The sequence below is a fragment of the Anabrus simplex genome, chromosome 1 (genome assembly GCF_040414725.1).
Source record: "Anabrus simplex isolate iqAnaSimp1 chromosome 1, ASM4041472v1, whole genome shotgun sequence".
In the NCBI taxonomy this organism is placed as follows: domain Eukaryota; kingdom Metazoa; phylum Arthropoda; class Insecta; order Orthoptera; family Tettigoniidae; genus Anabrus; species Anabrus simplex.
The window spans coordinates 986,126,920-986,145,052 of record NC_090265.1 but is presented as its reverse complement, the minus strand read 5'-3'; the positions used below and the strand labels follow the sequence as shown (position 1 = coordinate 986,145,052).

The 18,133-nt window shown below is 37.7% G+C and overlaps 1 protein-coding gene across 29 annotated transcripts in view; it reads right to left on the bottom strand.

The window, feature by feature from the left end:
- The window catches only part of syd (JNK-interacting protein syd), a 648,626-nt gene that overhangs the window by 374,582 nt on the left and 255,911 nt on the right, over nt 1–18,133 (bottom strand). For 20 of the 29 annotated variants that reach the window (XM_067136859.2, XM_067136850.2, XM_067136864.2 and 17 more), the window contains one exon: nt 9,878–10,068. In XM_067136859.2, the coding sequence (XP_066992960.2) occupies nt 9,878–10,068 (191 nt within the window). The remainder of the gene's footprint in view (nt 1–9,877; nt 10,069–18,133) is intronic. The other 9 variants (XM_067136852.2, XM_067136845.2, XM_067136848.2 and 6 more) reach the window with 1 other exon arrangement.

Here is an 18,133-nt window from a genome sequence, read left to right as displayed (position 1 = left end):
CTCCTTTACATCCTTACTACAACCCCTAAACACCCTCATAACCATGTGCAGAGATCTGTACCCTTTATTTACAATCCCATTTATGTGATTACCCCAATGAAGATCTTTCCTTATATTAACACCTAGATACTTACAATGATCCCCAAAAGGAACTTTCACCCCATCAATGCAGTAATTAAAACTGAGAGGACTTTTCCTATTTGTGAAACTCACAACCTAACTTTTAACCCCGTTTATCAACATACCATTGCCTGCTGTCCATCTCACAACATTTTCGAGGTCATGTTGCAGTTGCTCACAATCTTGTAACTTATTTATCACTCTATAGAGAATAACATCATCCGCAAAAAGCCTTACCTCTGATTCCACTCCTTTACTCATATCATTTATACAGGGTGAAGCGTAATTCGCGCACTCGGGCGTCGCAGCGCGACTCCTCACATGCCAGCAATAAAAAAATGTCTCTTACAAAATTTCGTCTTGCGAGTATATCCGGCAGAAAAACGACGTTGAAGAGTAGCAATCTGGCAACACTGTAACCACATGTATGGTAACTACCTCTGTCAACAGAAGTTAGTCGCACTGTACAGTTGGTGCAGTGGATAGAGTTTTGGGTTACCATGCAGGAGGTCGAGTGGTCGATCCTGGGTTCAGGCGTATGTTTTTTCTTCCGTAAATGTAGTCCAGGTGGTATGGTAACTGGCATCTTAATCGTCAACAGCGATTGCAGTGGGTCCTCTAGAAACCATTTGCACTTACATACTACGATCCTAAAAATGGACGAACAATCGTTTTCATTGGTCAGTTTTGAAAGGCACCCTTTCCACGTCGTGAGCATGAATTTATTCGCACCACTTCATCTACTACATGTGAAACCTGTTTGTTTCAGCTATCTATTTCTTATTAGTCTAACCAGGTATTTGTTGTTTCAGCGTTACAAAATGTTGTAAATGTAGGATACACGTCACCTCAGAAACGGTGTCTTACCGTACTGTATTACAGTAGGTAATGTCAGATGGAAATTAGCAAATAAAAAATGCGCCTCAAACCAGAATCGAACCATCGACCTCCTGCATGCCAACCAAAAACTCTACCCACTGCACCAACTACACAGCACGACGAGAACATGCTGACAGCGGTAGTTACCCTATATATGGTTACAGTGTTGCCAGATTGCTATTCTTCAACGTCCGTTTTCTACCGGATATACTCGCAAGACGAAATTTTGTAAGAGACATTTTTTTATTGCTGGCATGTGAGGAGTCGCGCTGCGATGCCCGAGTGCGCGAATTACGCTTCACCCTGTATATATAAGAAAACATAAAGGTCCGATAATACTGCCTTGAGGAATTCCCCTCTTAATTATACAAGGGTCAGATAAAGCTTCACCTACTCTAATTCTCTGAGATCTATTTTCTAGAAATATAGCAACCCATTCAGTCACTCTCTTGTCTAGTCCAATTGCACTCATTTTTGCCAGTAGTCTCCCATGATCCAACCTATCAAATGCTTTAGACACGTCAATCGCGATACAGTCCATTTGACCTCCAGAATCCAAGATATCTGCTATATCTTACTGGAATCCTACAAGTTGAGCTTCAGTGGAATAACCTTTCCTAAAACCGAATTGTCTTCTATCGAACCAATTATTAATTTCACAAACATGTCTAATATAATCAGAAAGAATGCCTTCCCAAAGCTTACATACAATGCATGTCAAACTTACTGGCCTGTAATTTTCAGCTTTATGTCTATCACCCTTTCCTTTATACACAGGGGCTACTATAGCAACTCTTCATTCATCTGGTATAGCTCCTCCGACAAACAATAATCAAATAAGTACTTCAGATATGGTACTATATCCCAACCCATTGTCTTTAGTATATCCCCAGAAATCTGATCAATTCCAGCCGCTTTTCTAGTTTTCAACTTTTGTATCTTATTGTAAATGTCATTGTTATCATATGTAAATTTTATTACTTCTTTGGCCTTAGTCTCCTCCTCTATCTCGACATTATCCTTGTAACCAACAATCTTTACATACTGCTGACTGAATACTTCTGCCTTTTGAAGATTCTCACATACACACTCCCCTTGTTCATTAATTATTCCTGGAATGTCCTTCTTGGAACCTGTTTCTGCTTTAAAATACCTATACATACCCTTCCATTTTTCACTAAAATTCGTATGACTGCCAATTATGCTTGCCATCATGTTATCTTTAGCTGCCTTCTTTGCTAGATTCAATTTTCTAGTAAGTTCCTTCAATTTCTCCTTACTTCCACAGCCATTTCTAACTATTTCTTTCCAGTTTGCACCTCCTTCTTAGTCTCTTTATTTCTCTATTATAATAAGGTGGGTCTTTACCATTCCTTACCACCCTTAATGGTACAAACCTGTTTTCACATTCCTCAACAATTTCTTTAAACCCATCCCAGAGTCTGTTTACATTTTTATTTATCATTTTCCACCGATCATAGTTACTTTTTAGAAACTGCCTCATGCCTGCTTTATCAGCCATATGGTACTGCCTAACAGTCCTACTTTTAAGACCTTCCTTTCTATCACATTTATTTTTAACTACCACAAAAACAGCTTCATGATCACTAATACCATCTATTACTTCAGTTTCCCTATAGAGCTCATCTGGTTTTATCAGCACGACATCCAGGATATTTTTCCCTCTGGTTGGTTCCATCACTTTCTGAATCAGCTGTCCTTCCCATATTAACTTATTTGCCATTTGTTGGTCATGCTTCCTGTCGTTCACATTTCCTTGCCAATTGACATCTGGCAAATTCAGATCTCCCGCTACAATCACATTTCTTTCCATGTTGTTTCCCATATAGCTGACTATCCTATCAAATAATTCCGAATCCGCGTCAGTGCTACCCTTTCCCGATCTGTACACTCCAAATATATCAAGTTGCCTATTTTCTTTAGAAATGAGCCTTACACCTAGAATTTCATGTGTCTCATCTTTAACTTTTTTGTAGCTTACAAATTCTTCCTTCACCAGAATGAACACTCCCCCTCCCGCTCTTCCTATCCTATCTCTACGATACACACTCCAGTGCTCTGAGAAAATTTCTGCATCCATTATATCATTTCTCAGCTATGATTCAACTCCTATTACAATATCTAGTAAATATATATCTATTAAATTACTTAGTTCTATTCCTTTCTTTACAATACTTCTACAGTTCAACACTAACAATTTTATGTCATCCCTACTTGATTTCCAGTTCCCTGTTCCCTTATCACCACTCCCTATGCCATCCCGTTTCCCTGAATGTACCTCCCTATTACCCTTCCAAACAAATTTCCTAACTTATACGTACCACTGCGGTTTAAATGAAGGCCATCTGAGCGCAGATCCCTATCTCCTACCCACTCATTAGGATCTAGAAATTTCACTCCCAGTTTCCCACATACCCACTCCATAGTCTCATTTAAATCCCCAATCACCCTCCAGTCAGTATCCCTTCTACATAGTATTCCACTAATAACAATCTCCGCTTTCTTAAACTTCACCCGTGCTGCATTTACCAGATCCCAGAAATCTCCAACTATGTTGGTACTTATATCAGCTTGCCTTACGTTGTTGGTACCAACGTGAAACACTCCCACCTTCTCCTTCCCTTCCTCCCTCTCTTCTACTTTCCTCAACATCTGCCTCAACCTAATTCCTGGATAACACTCTACCCTGGTGCCCTTTCCTCCACACACTTTCCCCACGTGTCTAACGATGGAATCCCCCATGACCAGAGCCTCAACCCTACCCACCTCATTTGATCCCCTCCCCTCCTGGTCAGCCCTATCTTTCCTGATAGCTGCAGAAGCTACTTCCTCCTCCCTTTTCTCCTTCCCATGACCCTGTTCCACCTGTTTTTCCCTATCCTCTACTCTACATTTTCCTTTCCTACCTTTTCCCTTCCTCCTACTTCCACACATCTCAGCAACAGTTCCCTGTCCCTCATCTTCCCTCTGTTGTTCTACCTGGAGTGACTCGTACCGATTTCGCACAGACACCTGTCCTGAATTCTGATCCTGAATAGAGCCCTTAGCCTGCAATCTCCTTCCCCTTAGAACATTAGACCACCTGTCTTCTACAACTCCTCCCTTTCTTTCCCCTCCCTCTTGTACACTTACTATAACCTGTACATTGTTTGAGGGAGTCCTATCTTCCTTCCTGTCTTCTGTGAGAATCCTAATTATCTCCCTCAAACTTTCCAACTCCTCCCTCATACCCCTCAATGCCTCGCTACACCCACAGTAAGTACACTCGCGCTCCTTAGCCATTCTTTACAGGGGGAAAAATGAAATTAAAAATAACTTATTTGCAAAAAATAAATGAACGGAGGGATATATTGTCTGGGATAGTACACAACAATAAGGTAATTAATATACGACTACACTACAATACTACTTAGTCGTGCTCTATTTTTTTTTAAATCCTATAACCCCCGACAGGATAAAAACTGCTGTTAATTACTGAATATCGAAAGTAATAGCCTACACAAGAACTACACAATTCCAAACTGCAATTAAGCCTATTCTAATTACAACAACAGTATTTTAGTAAGAGTTTCTACGGATACCTCTACTACACCAGTACTACACAAATATTTTACAATAATAACATAATCACACTAAATTCTAATAGGATATTACTCATATACTACTGTACAGTACACTACAGTAATTTTAAACTACTTTCAGACGTATCCTAATTACAATACCGGTACCGTACCGTATGTCACTAAACTAAACACAACAGAAATGAAATTTGCAAGAACTGCTGTACTCAATGATTACCAATGAAGCTAAATGCTTAGACAAATTATTATTAGTATTACGGTCTAATAGATACACACGAATATAGCGGGCAAGATACGGCACTATCTAAATGTACTGTATCTATACTACAATGTATCTACACTACACTACACTGTGTTTGGTTAAATGCTTAAGTATCGAAAGGATTGCCGTACACGAAGAAAAACACGAATATAACTGGCAAGATACTATCTAATATATTATACCTTATCTTCACTACAATTCTACTGAAATGTGGTTATGTGATTATTACAGCTGGTGGATTACTATTATTTTCCCTATTCCACGGGACGGAGAATAAAAGTGTCCTTACTTAGACCTACTGAAAAATATGAGGTTGTCTACAATAGTTTCTCAAATATTTCTATCAAAACTACTACTACTACTACTACTACTACTACTACTCCAGGGACTTGAACTGCAATTACTGGGATATATAAACTTTATTATTATTATTAGCTAACCGCTCATAAATACTGAAAGATCGAGGGAGCGAAATATAAATTATGGATACTTTAACTACCTACTCGGAAGTACAAATGAATGGAATACAAGGTCAGCTGATTTTTATTTATATATACTTGACTACACTACACCCTTTGTTCACGACTGTAGCCAACAATGCAATATTTGAATATGAGGAGCGACAATAATCAATAACAATGCAACAACTGTTAACTATTACCGTGTAATCTCTTTAACTTCTTTTTAAATGGAAGTTTACAGGCGTATCATGTTTTTTAATGTAGTAAATTATTACCTTCGCGATACTTTGAATGAATATCTATACGAAATACCGGAGATGTTGCTGCAGAAGTTACGGTACTATTCCTTATGATAATCTGCCTTTGTAAGTATAACCAACGAACCTACAGATATTTACAAATATTTTTAAAGTTAATATTATTACCTAAAGTATTTCCTAAACCTAAATACGAAACGGGTACACCTAGTAGCCTACTTAACCTAGAAAACGTAATTTACTGAAGACCAACTGAATTACTTGTTACAAAATTTAAATAAATATCACTACTCCCAATTTCTACTAACAAGCACTAAACAAACAGCACTAAATGAATCAGATATACACAAAATTTAGCTATTTCAATAGGTTTTCACTACTTTATCACTACAATAATGCAAGAGCTCTCTCAACAGCCAACCGTTCTCAAGCGCATCCAACAATGGAATCAAGGGACTACTACAAATACTTCAGAAAACAGCTCCAAAAATATGAACCCCTGACTCTACTGATGCAGGATAAAAATGGTAAGATGGCTCATAATAATAAAGAATATGCAGAAATTCTTGCTAAATATTTCAACAAGCTTCTAAATTGTAAGGAACCTACAGAACTCCTTCATTTGGACACCAACACCCCAATAAAAACACCACCAGAGATAATCAATCCCCCCACAATAAAGAAAGTCTAAAAAGCACTGAATAAATAAACAAACTACAAAGCACCAGGAGAAATTCAGACCTTTGCGGAAATCAGGAAACATGCAGGAAGACCAGCAAAAGTTGCCCTCTATCAACAACTTGTCTCTATCTGCATTAAAGAAGAATTACCAGAACAATGTACAACAGCCCTCATTCATCCACTGCACAACACAGGAGACAAAACCGACCCTAACAACTATTGCGGAATCTTAATCCTAGACATAACATACAAAATCTTTTCAATAACCATCCTTAACAGGATAAGTTTACAACTTGAGAAAGAACTAGGACCGGGCGAGATGGAAGTGCAGTTAAGAGTGCGCAGCTGTGAGCTCGCATCCAGGAGATAGTGGGTTCGACCCCCATTGTCGGCAGCCCTAAAGATGGTTTTCTGTGGTTTCCCATTTTCACACCAGGCAAATGCTGGGGCTGTACCTTAATTAAGGCCATGGCCACTTCCTTCCCATTCCTAGGCCTTTCCTGTCCCATCGTCGCCATAAGATCTATCTGTGTCGGTGTGACGTAAAGCCACTAGAAAAAAAAAAAAAGAAAAAAAAGAGAACTAGGAAAATATCAAGGAGTTTTCAGACCCTCGAGGAGCTGTTCTGATCAGATCATGAGTCTTAAGTTGATAATTGACTATAACAGGAGAAGAAACAAATATATGGTGGTAACATTTGTAGATTTTAAGAAAACTTACAACTGCATCCATAGAGAATCTTTGTTTAAAATTTTAAGACACCTTGGACTACACCCCAAATTAATAAAAACGATAAAACTGAATCTAACACCAAATCAAAAGTGAAATTTAGGGGCGAAACATCAGAGTCATTTGACATTAAAACTGGACTACGCCAGGGAGATGGGCTCTCACCACTATTATTTAATTGTGCTCTAGAAATGGTAATGAGGGAATGGTTTGGAAATGCCCCGTAAAAATAAAGATTGGCTGAAAAATCAAAACAAATTGCCTGGGTATCGTCGACGATTTAGCATTACTAGCAGTGGACATAAAAGAAGCAAAAACCCAGATATCAAAACTTCAAAACATTGCAAATAAAATTGGCCTCAAAATATCATTTGAAAAAACAAATTATGCCCCAAAAACCAACTCAACTAAAAGAAATTACTATAAACAGTAATAAAATCAAAATAGTAACTCAATTTAAATATCTTGGAGAAGTAATAACACATAACCTAAATGAAAAAGCTCAAGCCAAACAAGAACAAACAGATTACCTAAAGCCCAAAAATTAACATGGGATATCTACAAAAAGAAATGTCGATCAATAAATGTGAAAATAAACACTACAACACAGTTATAAAACCGGAAGCTACATATGCAGCAGAAACACTTTTCACTTGAATAAACAACAGAGTGACAGACTTCAGAAAACTGAAAGGAGGATTGGAAGAACCTGCATCAACAAAAAATACCAGAAAGATGGAGAGTGGCGGATAATACTTAACAAAGTCATGTACAAAAAGCTAGAACCCATTAAAGATACTATGCATAAAAGGAGACTGGGATTATTTGGACATATCATGAGGATGCAGGACTCGAGACTTCTGAATCAACTAGTACAACACAATCTCGTCTCAAAAAATACCACAAGATGTAAATGGATCAGAGAAGTAAGAGAGGATCTGAAGGAAATTGGCCTTACAACAGAACACACCACAAATAAGATCAAACTGAATACAAAACTCAAGAATACAAACCTCTGCTTTACCTTTACAAGAAACAAGCCAACAACACACATATTTTCAACCGAGGAAAGGGCACAAAGATCGGAGCGTCTGAAAAAGTACTGGGAGGACCGCAAAGTCCGAACAATCCCTTCAAAGAGACCTGAACGACGGACTGACTAAAGTGATCCTATGCGGTCATAAAAGAAGAAGAAGAAGAAGAAGAAGAAGAAGAATTATATTATTGTTAACTCATCAGCAGAGTAGGCACAGCAAGCATCATTCGCTAGTGCAGTAGAAGGCCATTACTCACTGCAAGTTAGGAGGGTAACATGTGTGATACTGGAAGTGCTTTTTAGCTGTGAGGTCTGATGATTAATAAATTAGTTTCAACAGACCAAAGAGCCTAATAGTTATAGATTAACTAAGTCGAAACTGAAAGAAATGGCTTCCACTATAACAAATTAGAACAGCTGCAACACAATAGTTTCAGCACATTTGGACAAAAAGTTGATACAATATAACAATATATACAATATAAACAATATATAATATTTGCTAAGGCACGTGGTGGCGGGCAATTTGAAATTCCACGTGCTTTCTTGACAGCTGTCAGTGGCCATCTTTGAACAAGAGAGCATTGTGCTGGCATCTTGATGGGGCTAAATCCTCATGGGTTCAACCTTAAGCACGTGGGCGTGCGAAATTTGAAATTTCACGACTGTTACCGTAGGCTAACCTAAGTAAATGGTTATGCTTTATTGGCTTTGGGAGAGTATAGTGGGGCTTAAAGAGGTAGTCCTCTTTCTCCCATCTCCCCATCCAAAAAATAGGGGATGAAAATATGTGCTCTCTCCCTAGACGTCTACTGTCTTGGTAGTCCTCTATCAAAAAAATAATGCCCGGCTAAGAAGCTAGGCATAGCAAGCATGTATCGACTATCGTACTAAACTTCTTCTGACAGAGCATGCAACAATCTCATGTGTGCGCGCCCACCTCTCACTATCTACTGCTCATCGATCTGCGCATCTTCCCACCCGCTTACCAATGCAATAAAAAGGCAGTGCACAGTAGCTATTCTTTGCTACTCTCTATACCCCCCTATACTCGCCCAAAGCCAATAAAGCATAACCATTTACTTAGGTTAGCCTACGGTAACAGTCGTGAAATTTCAAATTTCGCGCGCCCACGTGCTTAAGGTGGCACCCATGAGGATTTAGCCTCGTCAAGATGCCAGCACAATGCTCTCTTGTTCAAAGATGGCTGCTGACAGCTGTCAAAAAAAGCACGTGGAATTTCAAACTGCCCGCCACCACGTGTCTAAGGTGGTAGCTATGAGGTTTAGTGCCGTGAAGATGGCAGCACTGAGGTTAGCGATGCTATCTTGTTTAAAGATGACAGCTGTCAAAAAAAAGCATGTGGCTTTGTTTACAAACAAGAGCACGTGGTCATGACGTCACGGTCACGTGATCACGTCACGGTCACGTGGTCATGACGTCACAGGGTCAATGACCTCGGGTGCTGACGCAGCAGAAAAATTGCCGACACCAAGTGTTTGGGAACCCCACTGCACTAATGCTCACTTCCCAGCACAATCATTTGCCGCAGCAATACAATTTATAACATTCAAGTTGCTTGAAGGAAAGGAAAAGGTCCGGTATACAGAGTCTATATATTCACCAAAAGGAAGAGTAAACATAACACTATTCCTCTGCACAAGAAAGTTTGACTTAGTTTACAGTCCCTATGACAGATGATAGCATAATGCAGAGGCTCCAAAATGTGTATAAGTACGGCACTCCTCACCTGCCAATGTTTGATGCATGTCGTACCACAGATGGCACGGCATTACACTGCACTGTCAGGTTAATGCAGAACAAGTTCTTAATAATTTTCTACTACTTACAACTTCCATATGCTTTGTTTGCTCTTCTTATCTAATGTTGGATCATTTCGTGATGCTCGTATCATTTCTGTCCAACGTACAGCCTCCTGCAATTCCATGAACCTCTCTTTGTACTGATTACGTTCCATTAGGACACGGGCCATCTCAACCCGCGTAAACCTCTTACGCTGAGCCATTGGAACATCCTCCTGCTGGTACAGAGGGAATAAATAACAGAAAATATACATGGGTACATATAAAATTATTGTATACTGAAATAAGTTCCAGATATAAGTTGTCAATTGTTTATGATTTATAATATTTTGTAAATTAATGTAGAGCATGCCACTGTTCATTTCAGGCAGTATTTCAGATAAACAGGTAAGAAACAAGGGCTGTGCAGTTTCCTATTTGCTATAGCCATCTAAATCATATTAGTCATCACCCTGAATTTACACTATTTGTTCATGACTGTAGTGAGTGTGTACAGTGATTATTGAAATAATAAGCAACACACCAAATTCCAATTTTGCCTGAAACTGGAGAAAACTTTAATGGAGACGTATGAACTGCAGAGTCAAGTTTAGAGGGAACACAAAATGAGTCATATACAGTAGTATCAGTGGTTCAAGCAATTTTCAAATAGTCTACAGTCAACAGTTAACCTTCATTCAGGACAGTACTTAATGTCATCTGATGATGCTCACATACAACAAGTTCATGAAGTCAGGGTTTCTAATCGTCATTTGACCATTTGGAATGTTACAGAATTTAAATTCAGAAAGTTAGCAGATCTGACCTGATTTTGAAATGAAGAGGACTCTTGAATTTATAGCACTCAGGCTAGATAACTCAATACCTGTTGTAGCAGAACATTTGCAATAAGTTCCCATTTGGATTGAAAAATCAATGGGGATGTTCAATCTATAACATATAACCAGAACTTTGCAATACTGTCACCGCTGAATATTGTTCCTTCTTTCTTTTTACTTTTCAAGGTAGTCAGTTCGTCCATTAATGCACTTCTGCCAATGTGTCACTACTACCTTTAAAGGTGGTAAAGAATGGCAAAGACCGAGTATATTATAACAGAGCAGAAAAGGAACCAAGTGAAGGGTGGAAAGAAACACAGTTAGAAAATGTTGTGGAATTAAGAATAAATTGAAGGGACTTACTAGGAAATTGAATCTAATTTTAGTGAAATATGGAAGGGTATGTACAGGTACTTTAAGACAGAAACAGGTTCCAAGAAGGACATTGTCATACGTACGACGCTGTAACTGGTGTAAAACCTTCAATTATTATGTTTAATATATTTTAATTATAGTTTATATACGGCTAAAATTTTATTAAATGTTAAATATGATTAATATATGATTTCCCTATAAATATGTAGTATAGAAATGTACAACCTCAAATACATATTGTGTATAATCTCAAAATCTATAGAGTCAAAAGCGGTAGAAAATTCCATAATGTTTGTATGTTAGACTTATTGTACTATAATTTGGTATATATGAAGGGTTCTGGAAATTTACCGTAAGGTTTTATTATCCAGATGCATGTAGAGACATTACGAATGTTGTATATATTTCCACAGGTGTTTGTAAATACTGAAGGAAAGTTTGAGTACCGATTCGACTAGCTGATCGATGTTTCGAGTGTGTTCCATTAGAGTGTTGTAAGAACTCTTTCAGAAGTCGATCATTCTAGATGGTTGATCGAATAGTATAAATATCGAGCTGTCAAGTCAGTGAGACAGTCTGAGTACTGGACTCAAGTGGGTGAGGCGGTGAATTCAAGAGAGAGTATGTTATAGTGCGGCGCGCGTCAGTGTTGTTGATATCTGTACTGGTCAGAATCGACTTCAGGATACTCCGCTATCGAGTGTTGTATATAGTGTTGTTTGCGACTGTGTATAATTGTGTGTTGTGGCGTACAGTGTAAATAAAGTAATTTATATAAGGTAATGAATGTGTTCTCGTGTGATATTTATTTAAGTAAAATAAAATCGCAACGTAGAACGATAACATTACAGGAATCATTAATGCATAAGGGGAATGTGCATGTGAGAATCTACAGAAGGCAGAAGTATTTGGTCGGCAGTATGTAAAGATTGTTGGTTGAAGGATAACGTCCAGATAAAGAAGGTGACCAATACTAATGAAGTATTGAAATTTACCTATGATAATGGAGAATAATCATCATCATCATCATCACCATCATTTTCCTTTATCCAGCTGTAGCCGGGTAGGGACATAATGGATAATAGTATAAGAAAATGAAGACTGGACTGGAATACAATTATTTATTTATTTATTTATTTATTTATTTATTTATTTATTTATTTATTTATTTATTTATTTATTTATTTATTTATTTATTTATTTATTTATTTATTTATTGATGTCTTTATTTGTGGCGAAGTTAGGGCTCTTGGCCCTCTCTTACACTTAACCACATTATGCGGCTTAATACTGAATACAAACTTAATATTCAAACTTAACACACTGTATATAACTTAATATAGACTAAAACTAAAAGATTACGTCCTAAGTCTAAAATTAGAAAAATAAATTCAATTACTCTAGGTGGAATTCATATAACAGTAATTGATGTAATCTTTTGGGAACTATTTGCTCGTGACATTCACTCACACATTCACACATAACTACATGATATAGCCTACGTATTCAAGAGGAAATCTTTAGACTGTCTTTTGAAGGTAATTAATGAGGAACAATTTCTAATTTCAGGGGGTAAAGCATTCCATATTCTAGCGCCCGACACAAGGAAAGCATTACTGAAGGCAGATGTATGATGTGGAGGTATTGCAATTGTTGACTCAGATCCCGTATCACGGTCATGAAAGGAAGATAGAAAACGGAAATTACTGGAGAGATATTCAGGTATATTTTCAGTCAAGAGTCGATAGATAAGGGTTGATACATGGTGATTTCTCTGCTGCTCTACTTTTAACCAAGAAAGTTGTGCAGATAAAGGCGATACATGCGAGGCAAAATTCAATGAAAAAATAAATCTAATGCAGGAGTTTAAAGCTCTTTCCTATTTTGTTCACTGGTAGCATCCAGCAACACAACATCACAATAGTTAAAAATTGGAAGTATCAATGTTTGAACCAGTTTTATTTTTAAGTTGAGAGGTAATACGGACTGGTGAATCTTAAGGGGATGAAGTGATGAATGAACTTTCCTGCATACGTTAGTGACATGCTCATCCCAGTTTAAAGTTTCATTTATAGTGACTCCAAGGCTTTTTACTGATTTACAGAATGGGATAGCAACGCCATTTAGTTGAATGACTGGAATTTGTAGACTGTAAATGGGCAAGCAGTTTTCTCTGCCCTAGTATGTTAGCTTGTGTTTTCATTGGGTTGATGGAGAGAGAATTCTCAGCTGCATAACAGCTGATCTGCTCTAAGTTTTGGTTCATATTTTCAATAGCTGCATTTATGTCATTCACTTTTGTGTGGCAGTAAATTTGAAAGTCATCGGCATAGAGATTATAGTTGCAGTTTTTCAATTTAGAAGAGATGTCATTCAAATATAAAATAAATAGCAGGGGGCCAAGTATAGAACCTTGTGGCACACCATTAACTTTGTACTTCCACTCCGTTCTCTTATCATTCATGACAACACACTGTCGTCGGTTATGGAGGTAGGAAGCGAACAAATTGAGAGCAGTGTGGTTATGATGGAAGGAATGCAATTTCGCTATTAATATGTCCGTACTGCTGAAGTCTAGGAGAATGAGCACGGTCACTTTACGTTCCTCCATTGCTTTTCTTACGTCATCCATAATTTTTAGAAGAGCAGTGGATGTACTATGTCCTTTTTTAAATCCAGATTGTAACTGATCAAGTAACGAATGGTGCGTCAAATATTGGAGCAGTTGTTCATGCAGGAGTTTTTCTAAGACTTTCGAAAGTGAAGAAAGTATACAGACAGGTCAATAGTCAGATGGATAATTTGCTAGAGATTTTTTTGGTACTGGGAAAATTAAAGCATCCTTCCAAACAGTTGGGAAGTAGCCTTCCGAAAGACATGAGTTACATATGTGGGTTAAAATTGGCAATACTACATCTATCAACGTAACGACAAATGATATAGGGATGTCGTCCACTCTGATTGCTTGTGATTTGATAGATGTTAGTTTTCTTCTTACATAATTTTCATTTACTTTATGAAATTTGAACAAAGGCCGTTGTGGTAACGGAGTAGATTGAAGAGAATTTATTGTTGTTTGTATAATATGAGGGTCGGTATTAACTATTTCTCTAGTAAAGTGGGCATTTAATTTATCTGGATTTATGTCATGTGTATTGGAGTTTGTAGTTTGCCTCCCAATACCTAAGGATCTGAGTTGTCTCCAGGTACTTTTTGTGTTCAAGTTACTGGCTAATTGTTAGAAGTACGCATATTTTTTGTTTCTGATTATTTGTTTAACTTTATTTCTAAGCACACGGTACTTTTTAAAATCTTCAGTTGATAATGTCTGCTTGTAACATCTGTGTAGTGCATCTCGTTCAGCCATTGCGGACTTAATGTCATTTGATAACCATGGAGCAGCTTTGCGAGTCACCCTAGCAGTACGCTTAGGTATGTGTTTGTTATACAATCCCAACAATAATGTGTTAAACCTCTTTACTTTTTCGTCATTGTCAATCAAGTGCAGTATTTCGTCCCACGGGCAGAGATTAGCATCTTGTATTAATTGTTGAGGATTAAACTTTTTCATGTCTCTATAGGTTATCCACTTCGGCTTTGTTTTGGGAACTTTCAAAGAATAAGCTAAATATATGAGATCGTGGTATGATATACCAGGTACAGAAGTTTGCCCGTGTTTTAGTATTTTCTGAGGATTGTTTGTGAGAAGTAAATCTATTAGAGTGTGTGAGGATCCGTTAGCTGTGTGCACATGGTGAGTGGGGTTAAGTGGCAATACTGACATGTTATAAGAGGTAAATATGTTCTGTGAACGATTTGCTTCAATGGAGTCTACTAACAGGTTTGTGTTAAAGTCACCAAATATGAGTACATGTTCGTAGGTAGGTATGAGCCTTAGTAAATTTTCTTCGAAGTCAGTAAAGTTTCCTGCTTTTGGTGGTTTGTAAACAATTCCAATCAGTACTTTAGTCTTATCAACAGACAGTTCTACAAACCTAGGGTAAACCTACCTTATTTCGTGACATAATTTCGTGATACGCGACATATTATTGATTCTGAAATAAGGTAGGCGTTTTACACCGAGTTCCACCAGTCCTCAATATATAGCAGGAGTGCCTCTACACGGAGAAAATATTTTGAGCGGGAATTGCCGCTGGGTGAAGGACAGGCAGTTGATTGTATGTTGTGTGCATGGAAACACGCTACTTTTTGGTGTTCCTGTAGTACAACGTTATAAAGGCAAGTTGATCAAATAATTATTCAGACAAATATATGCACTTATATTCTCTAAGAAACTCACTTATAATATCAGTAGTCAGAGTTGGATTTAAGCGCGTTATTAATTAAATAATTGCTTAGGAAAATGACTACGATTCTTACGTTTTGTGTCCATTTCAGACATAATGGTTCCAGCGTTAAGCAAATGTGTGAAGAAGGAAAACAGCAACAAACTCAAAAAACGAGTCTTGTGACCAAAGAAGATAAGCCTATTCATCAGTTGACCTTCGAGGAGCGCTTCAGAAGGTTTTGGAGGAAAAGTGGTATATATACAAGGCTGCTAAACATTTCACCGTTCCGTGGAGTACTCTAAAAGAAAATATGTCTACTGTATTTTAAAAATGGGTAGACCATTTGCCCTTACGAGTTAGTTAATTTCATAGTAAAAATGCAGGAAATAGGGATCGGTCTGAACGTTAACTGAATAAGATATGTTGGGTATGCTATGGCCAAAAAACAGTATGCAAACATTGACAAAGTTTCCATTCAGTGAAGTGGAAAATTGTTCAAACTGGAAATGCTGCAGGTGAATTCGGTCCACATCTAATCATTTTTAAAGGAGTGAGAATGTCAGATTCATTAACGAATGGTGCCTTCCTAACGCCTCAGTAGCCCTGTCACAGAGTGAATGGATTAACAGTGAAATTTTCTTAAAGTGGTTCAAGGAATTTGTTCGAGGCCTTGGTGCAGAAAGACCTGTGATACCGATAATGAATTCCCATGTCTGTCACGTGACACCAGAAGTACTGGAAATTGCATCCAAGAATGAAATTATCGTTGTGACTATTCCACCGCATACCAGCCACACGTTCCTGATCAGGCCAGAGCTGCCAACACACATCGAACTGCACCTGTTTCTGATCAAGCCGGAAAATCCACTACACATATCACTCCAGTGAAACCGGTATCTACGGAAAATCAGAAGTAAAACTACAAAAATGATGACATTTGCGTCACCTGTAACGACGGCTACAGTAATGGGAAGAATAAAAGTCCTTGGATTCAGTGTTGCTTCTGTTTGCGATGATTCCATGAAAGTTGTCAGTCCATTGATTCATCTGGTGTTATTGTATTTATGTGTAGTGTTTGTGAATACCGATAAGAAAATGAGCGAAAAGAGCGTGAAGTGAACTGTAACAATGCTCAGAAAAGTTATCACGGAGTTAAGTACATTATCACGAAGTTAGGTATACTGTATCACGGAATTAGGTATGCTATCACGAAATTAGGTAGCATGCCCACTTCGCTTATTACATGTTATAACTCCAAATGTTTTGCATTTTTTGAACGTTCTTTATCATGTGTTTGTATAATAATGTATAGGTACTCAGCATGTAAAATATAAAATTCCTGGATCGAGTATTTGTCCTGATATATTACTTACAATCCTTAATATCACGAAGTTAGGTAGGTTTACCCTATATTCAGTTAAGGTGTCAGTAGATAATGTCGAAGTTTGTATACAGTATTGTATTTGTATTTACAGTCAAGAGGGATTATCAATGGGAGAATTACTGAAGAATGGTGGTGGAAGGAGAGGTAACGGTGAAGAAGTACTATCAACACCCTGACCTAGCAGGAGCTGGATAAGGGGAAATGAAAATGATGATGAACAACGACATTTACAATAAGATTAAAAAGTTGAAAACTAGAAAAGCAGATGGAACTGGTAAGATTTCTGGGGATATACTAAAGACAGTGGATCGGGATAGAGTACCATATCTGATTATTGTTTGCATGGAGCAGCTATACCAAATGAATGGAGAGTTGCTATAGTAGCATCTGTGTATAAAGGAAAGGGTGATAAACATAAAGCTGAATATTACGGGTCAGTAAGTTTTATATATGTTTGATAGAAGTCAGTTTGGGTTTAGGAAAAGTTATTCCACTGAAGCTCCACTTGTAGGATTCCAGCAAGATAAGCAGATATCTTAGATTAAGGAGATTAAATGCGACTGTATTGCGAGTGACCTACCTAAGGCATTTGACAGGGTAGATCATGGGAGACTACTGGCAAAAATTAGTGTAATTGGAATAGACAAATCAGTGACTAAATGGGTGGCAATATTTCTAGAATATAGAACTTAGAGAATTAGAGTAGGTGAGGCATTATCCAATCCTGTAAACATTAAGAGGGGAATTCCTTAAGGCAGTATTATAGGACCTTGCAGCAGGCAATGTCATGATGGTAAACGGGGTTAAAAGTCAGGTTATAAGTTTCACTAATTGGAAAAGTCCTCTCAGTTTTCATTACTGTGTTGATGGGTAAAAGATCCTTAAGCAGACTGCTGTAAGTACCTAGGTGATAATATAAGGAAAGATCTCCATTGGAGTAATTGCATAAAAAGAATTGTAAATGAAGGGTACAGATCTCTGCACATGATTATAAGGGTATTTAGGGGTTGTAGTAAGGGTGGATCATCAGGTCAGGACCATCCTGCTAATGTATGCGACAGTAGACGGTACTACCTGCGACTATTTTACGTTCAACAACACTATTTACAGTCAAGAGGGATTACCAATGGGAGCTCCAATGTTTACTTAGACCATCTTGAACACCGCAAAATAATGGGACATATTCAGGGTTTGGATTTTTGGACATGATTCGCAGATGGTACCTTTGTAATAACAGATAAATGTTATAACAATAGTAACAATATCTTACAATTTTTAAATTCATTAGATGAAAGAATAAAATTTATACTTGAAATTAAGAAGGACAATGCTTTAAATTTCTTGGAAGTGACCGTTAAGAGGGAACCCGGTAAGTTCTTCTATATCCCCCTTTATTTAACTCCATATATGTTATTCC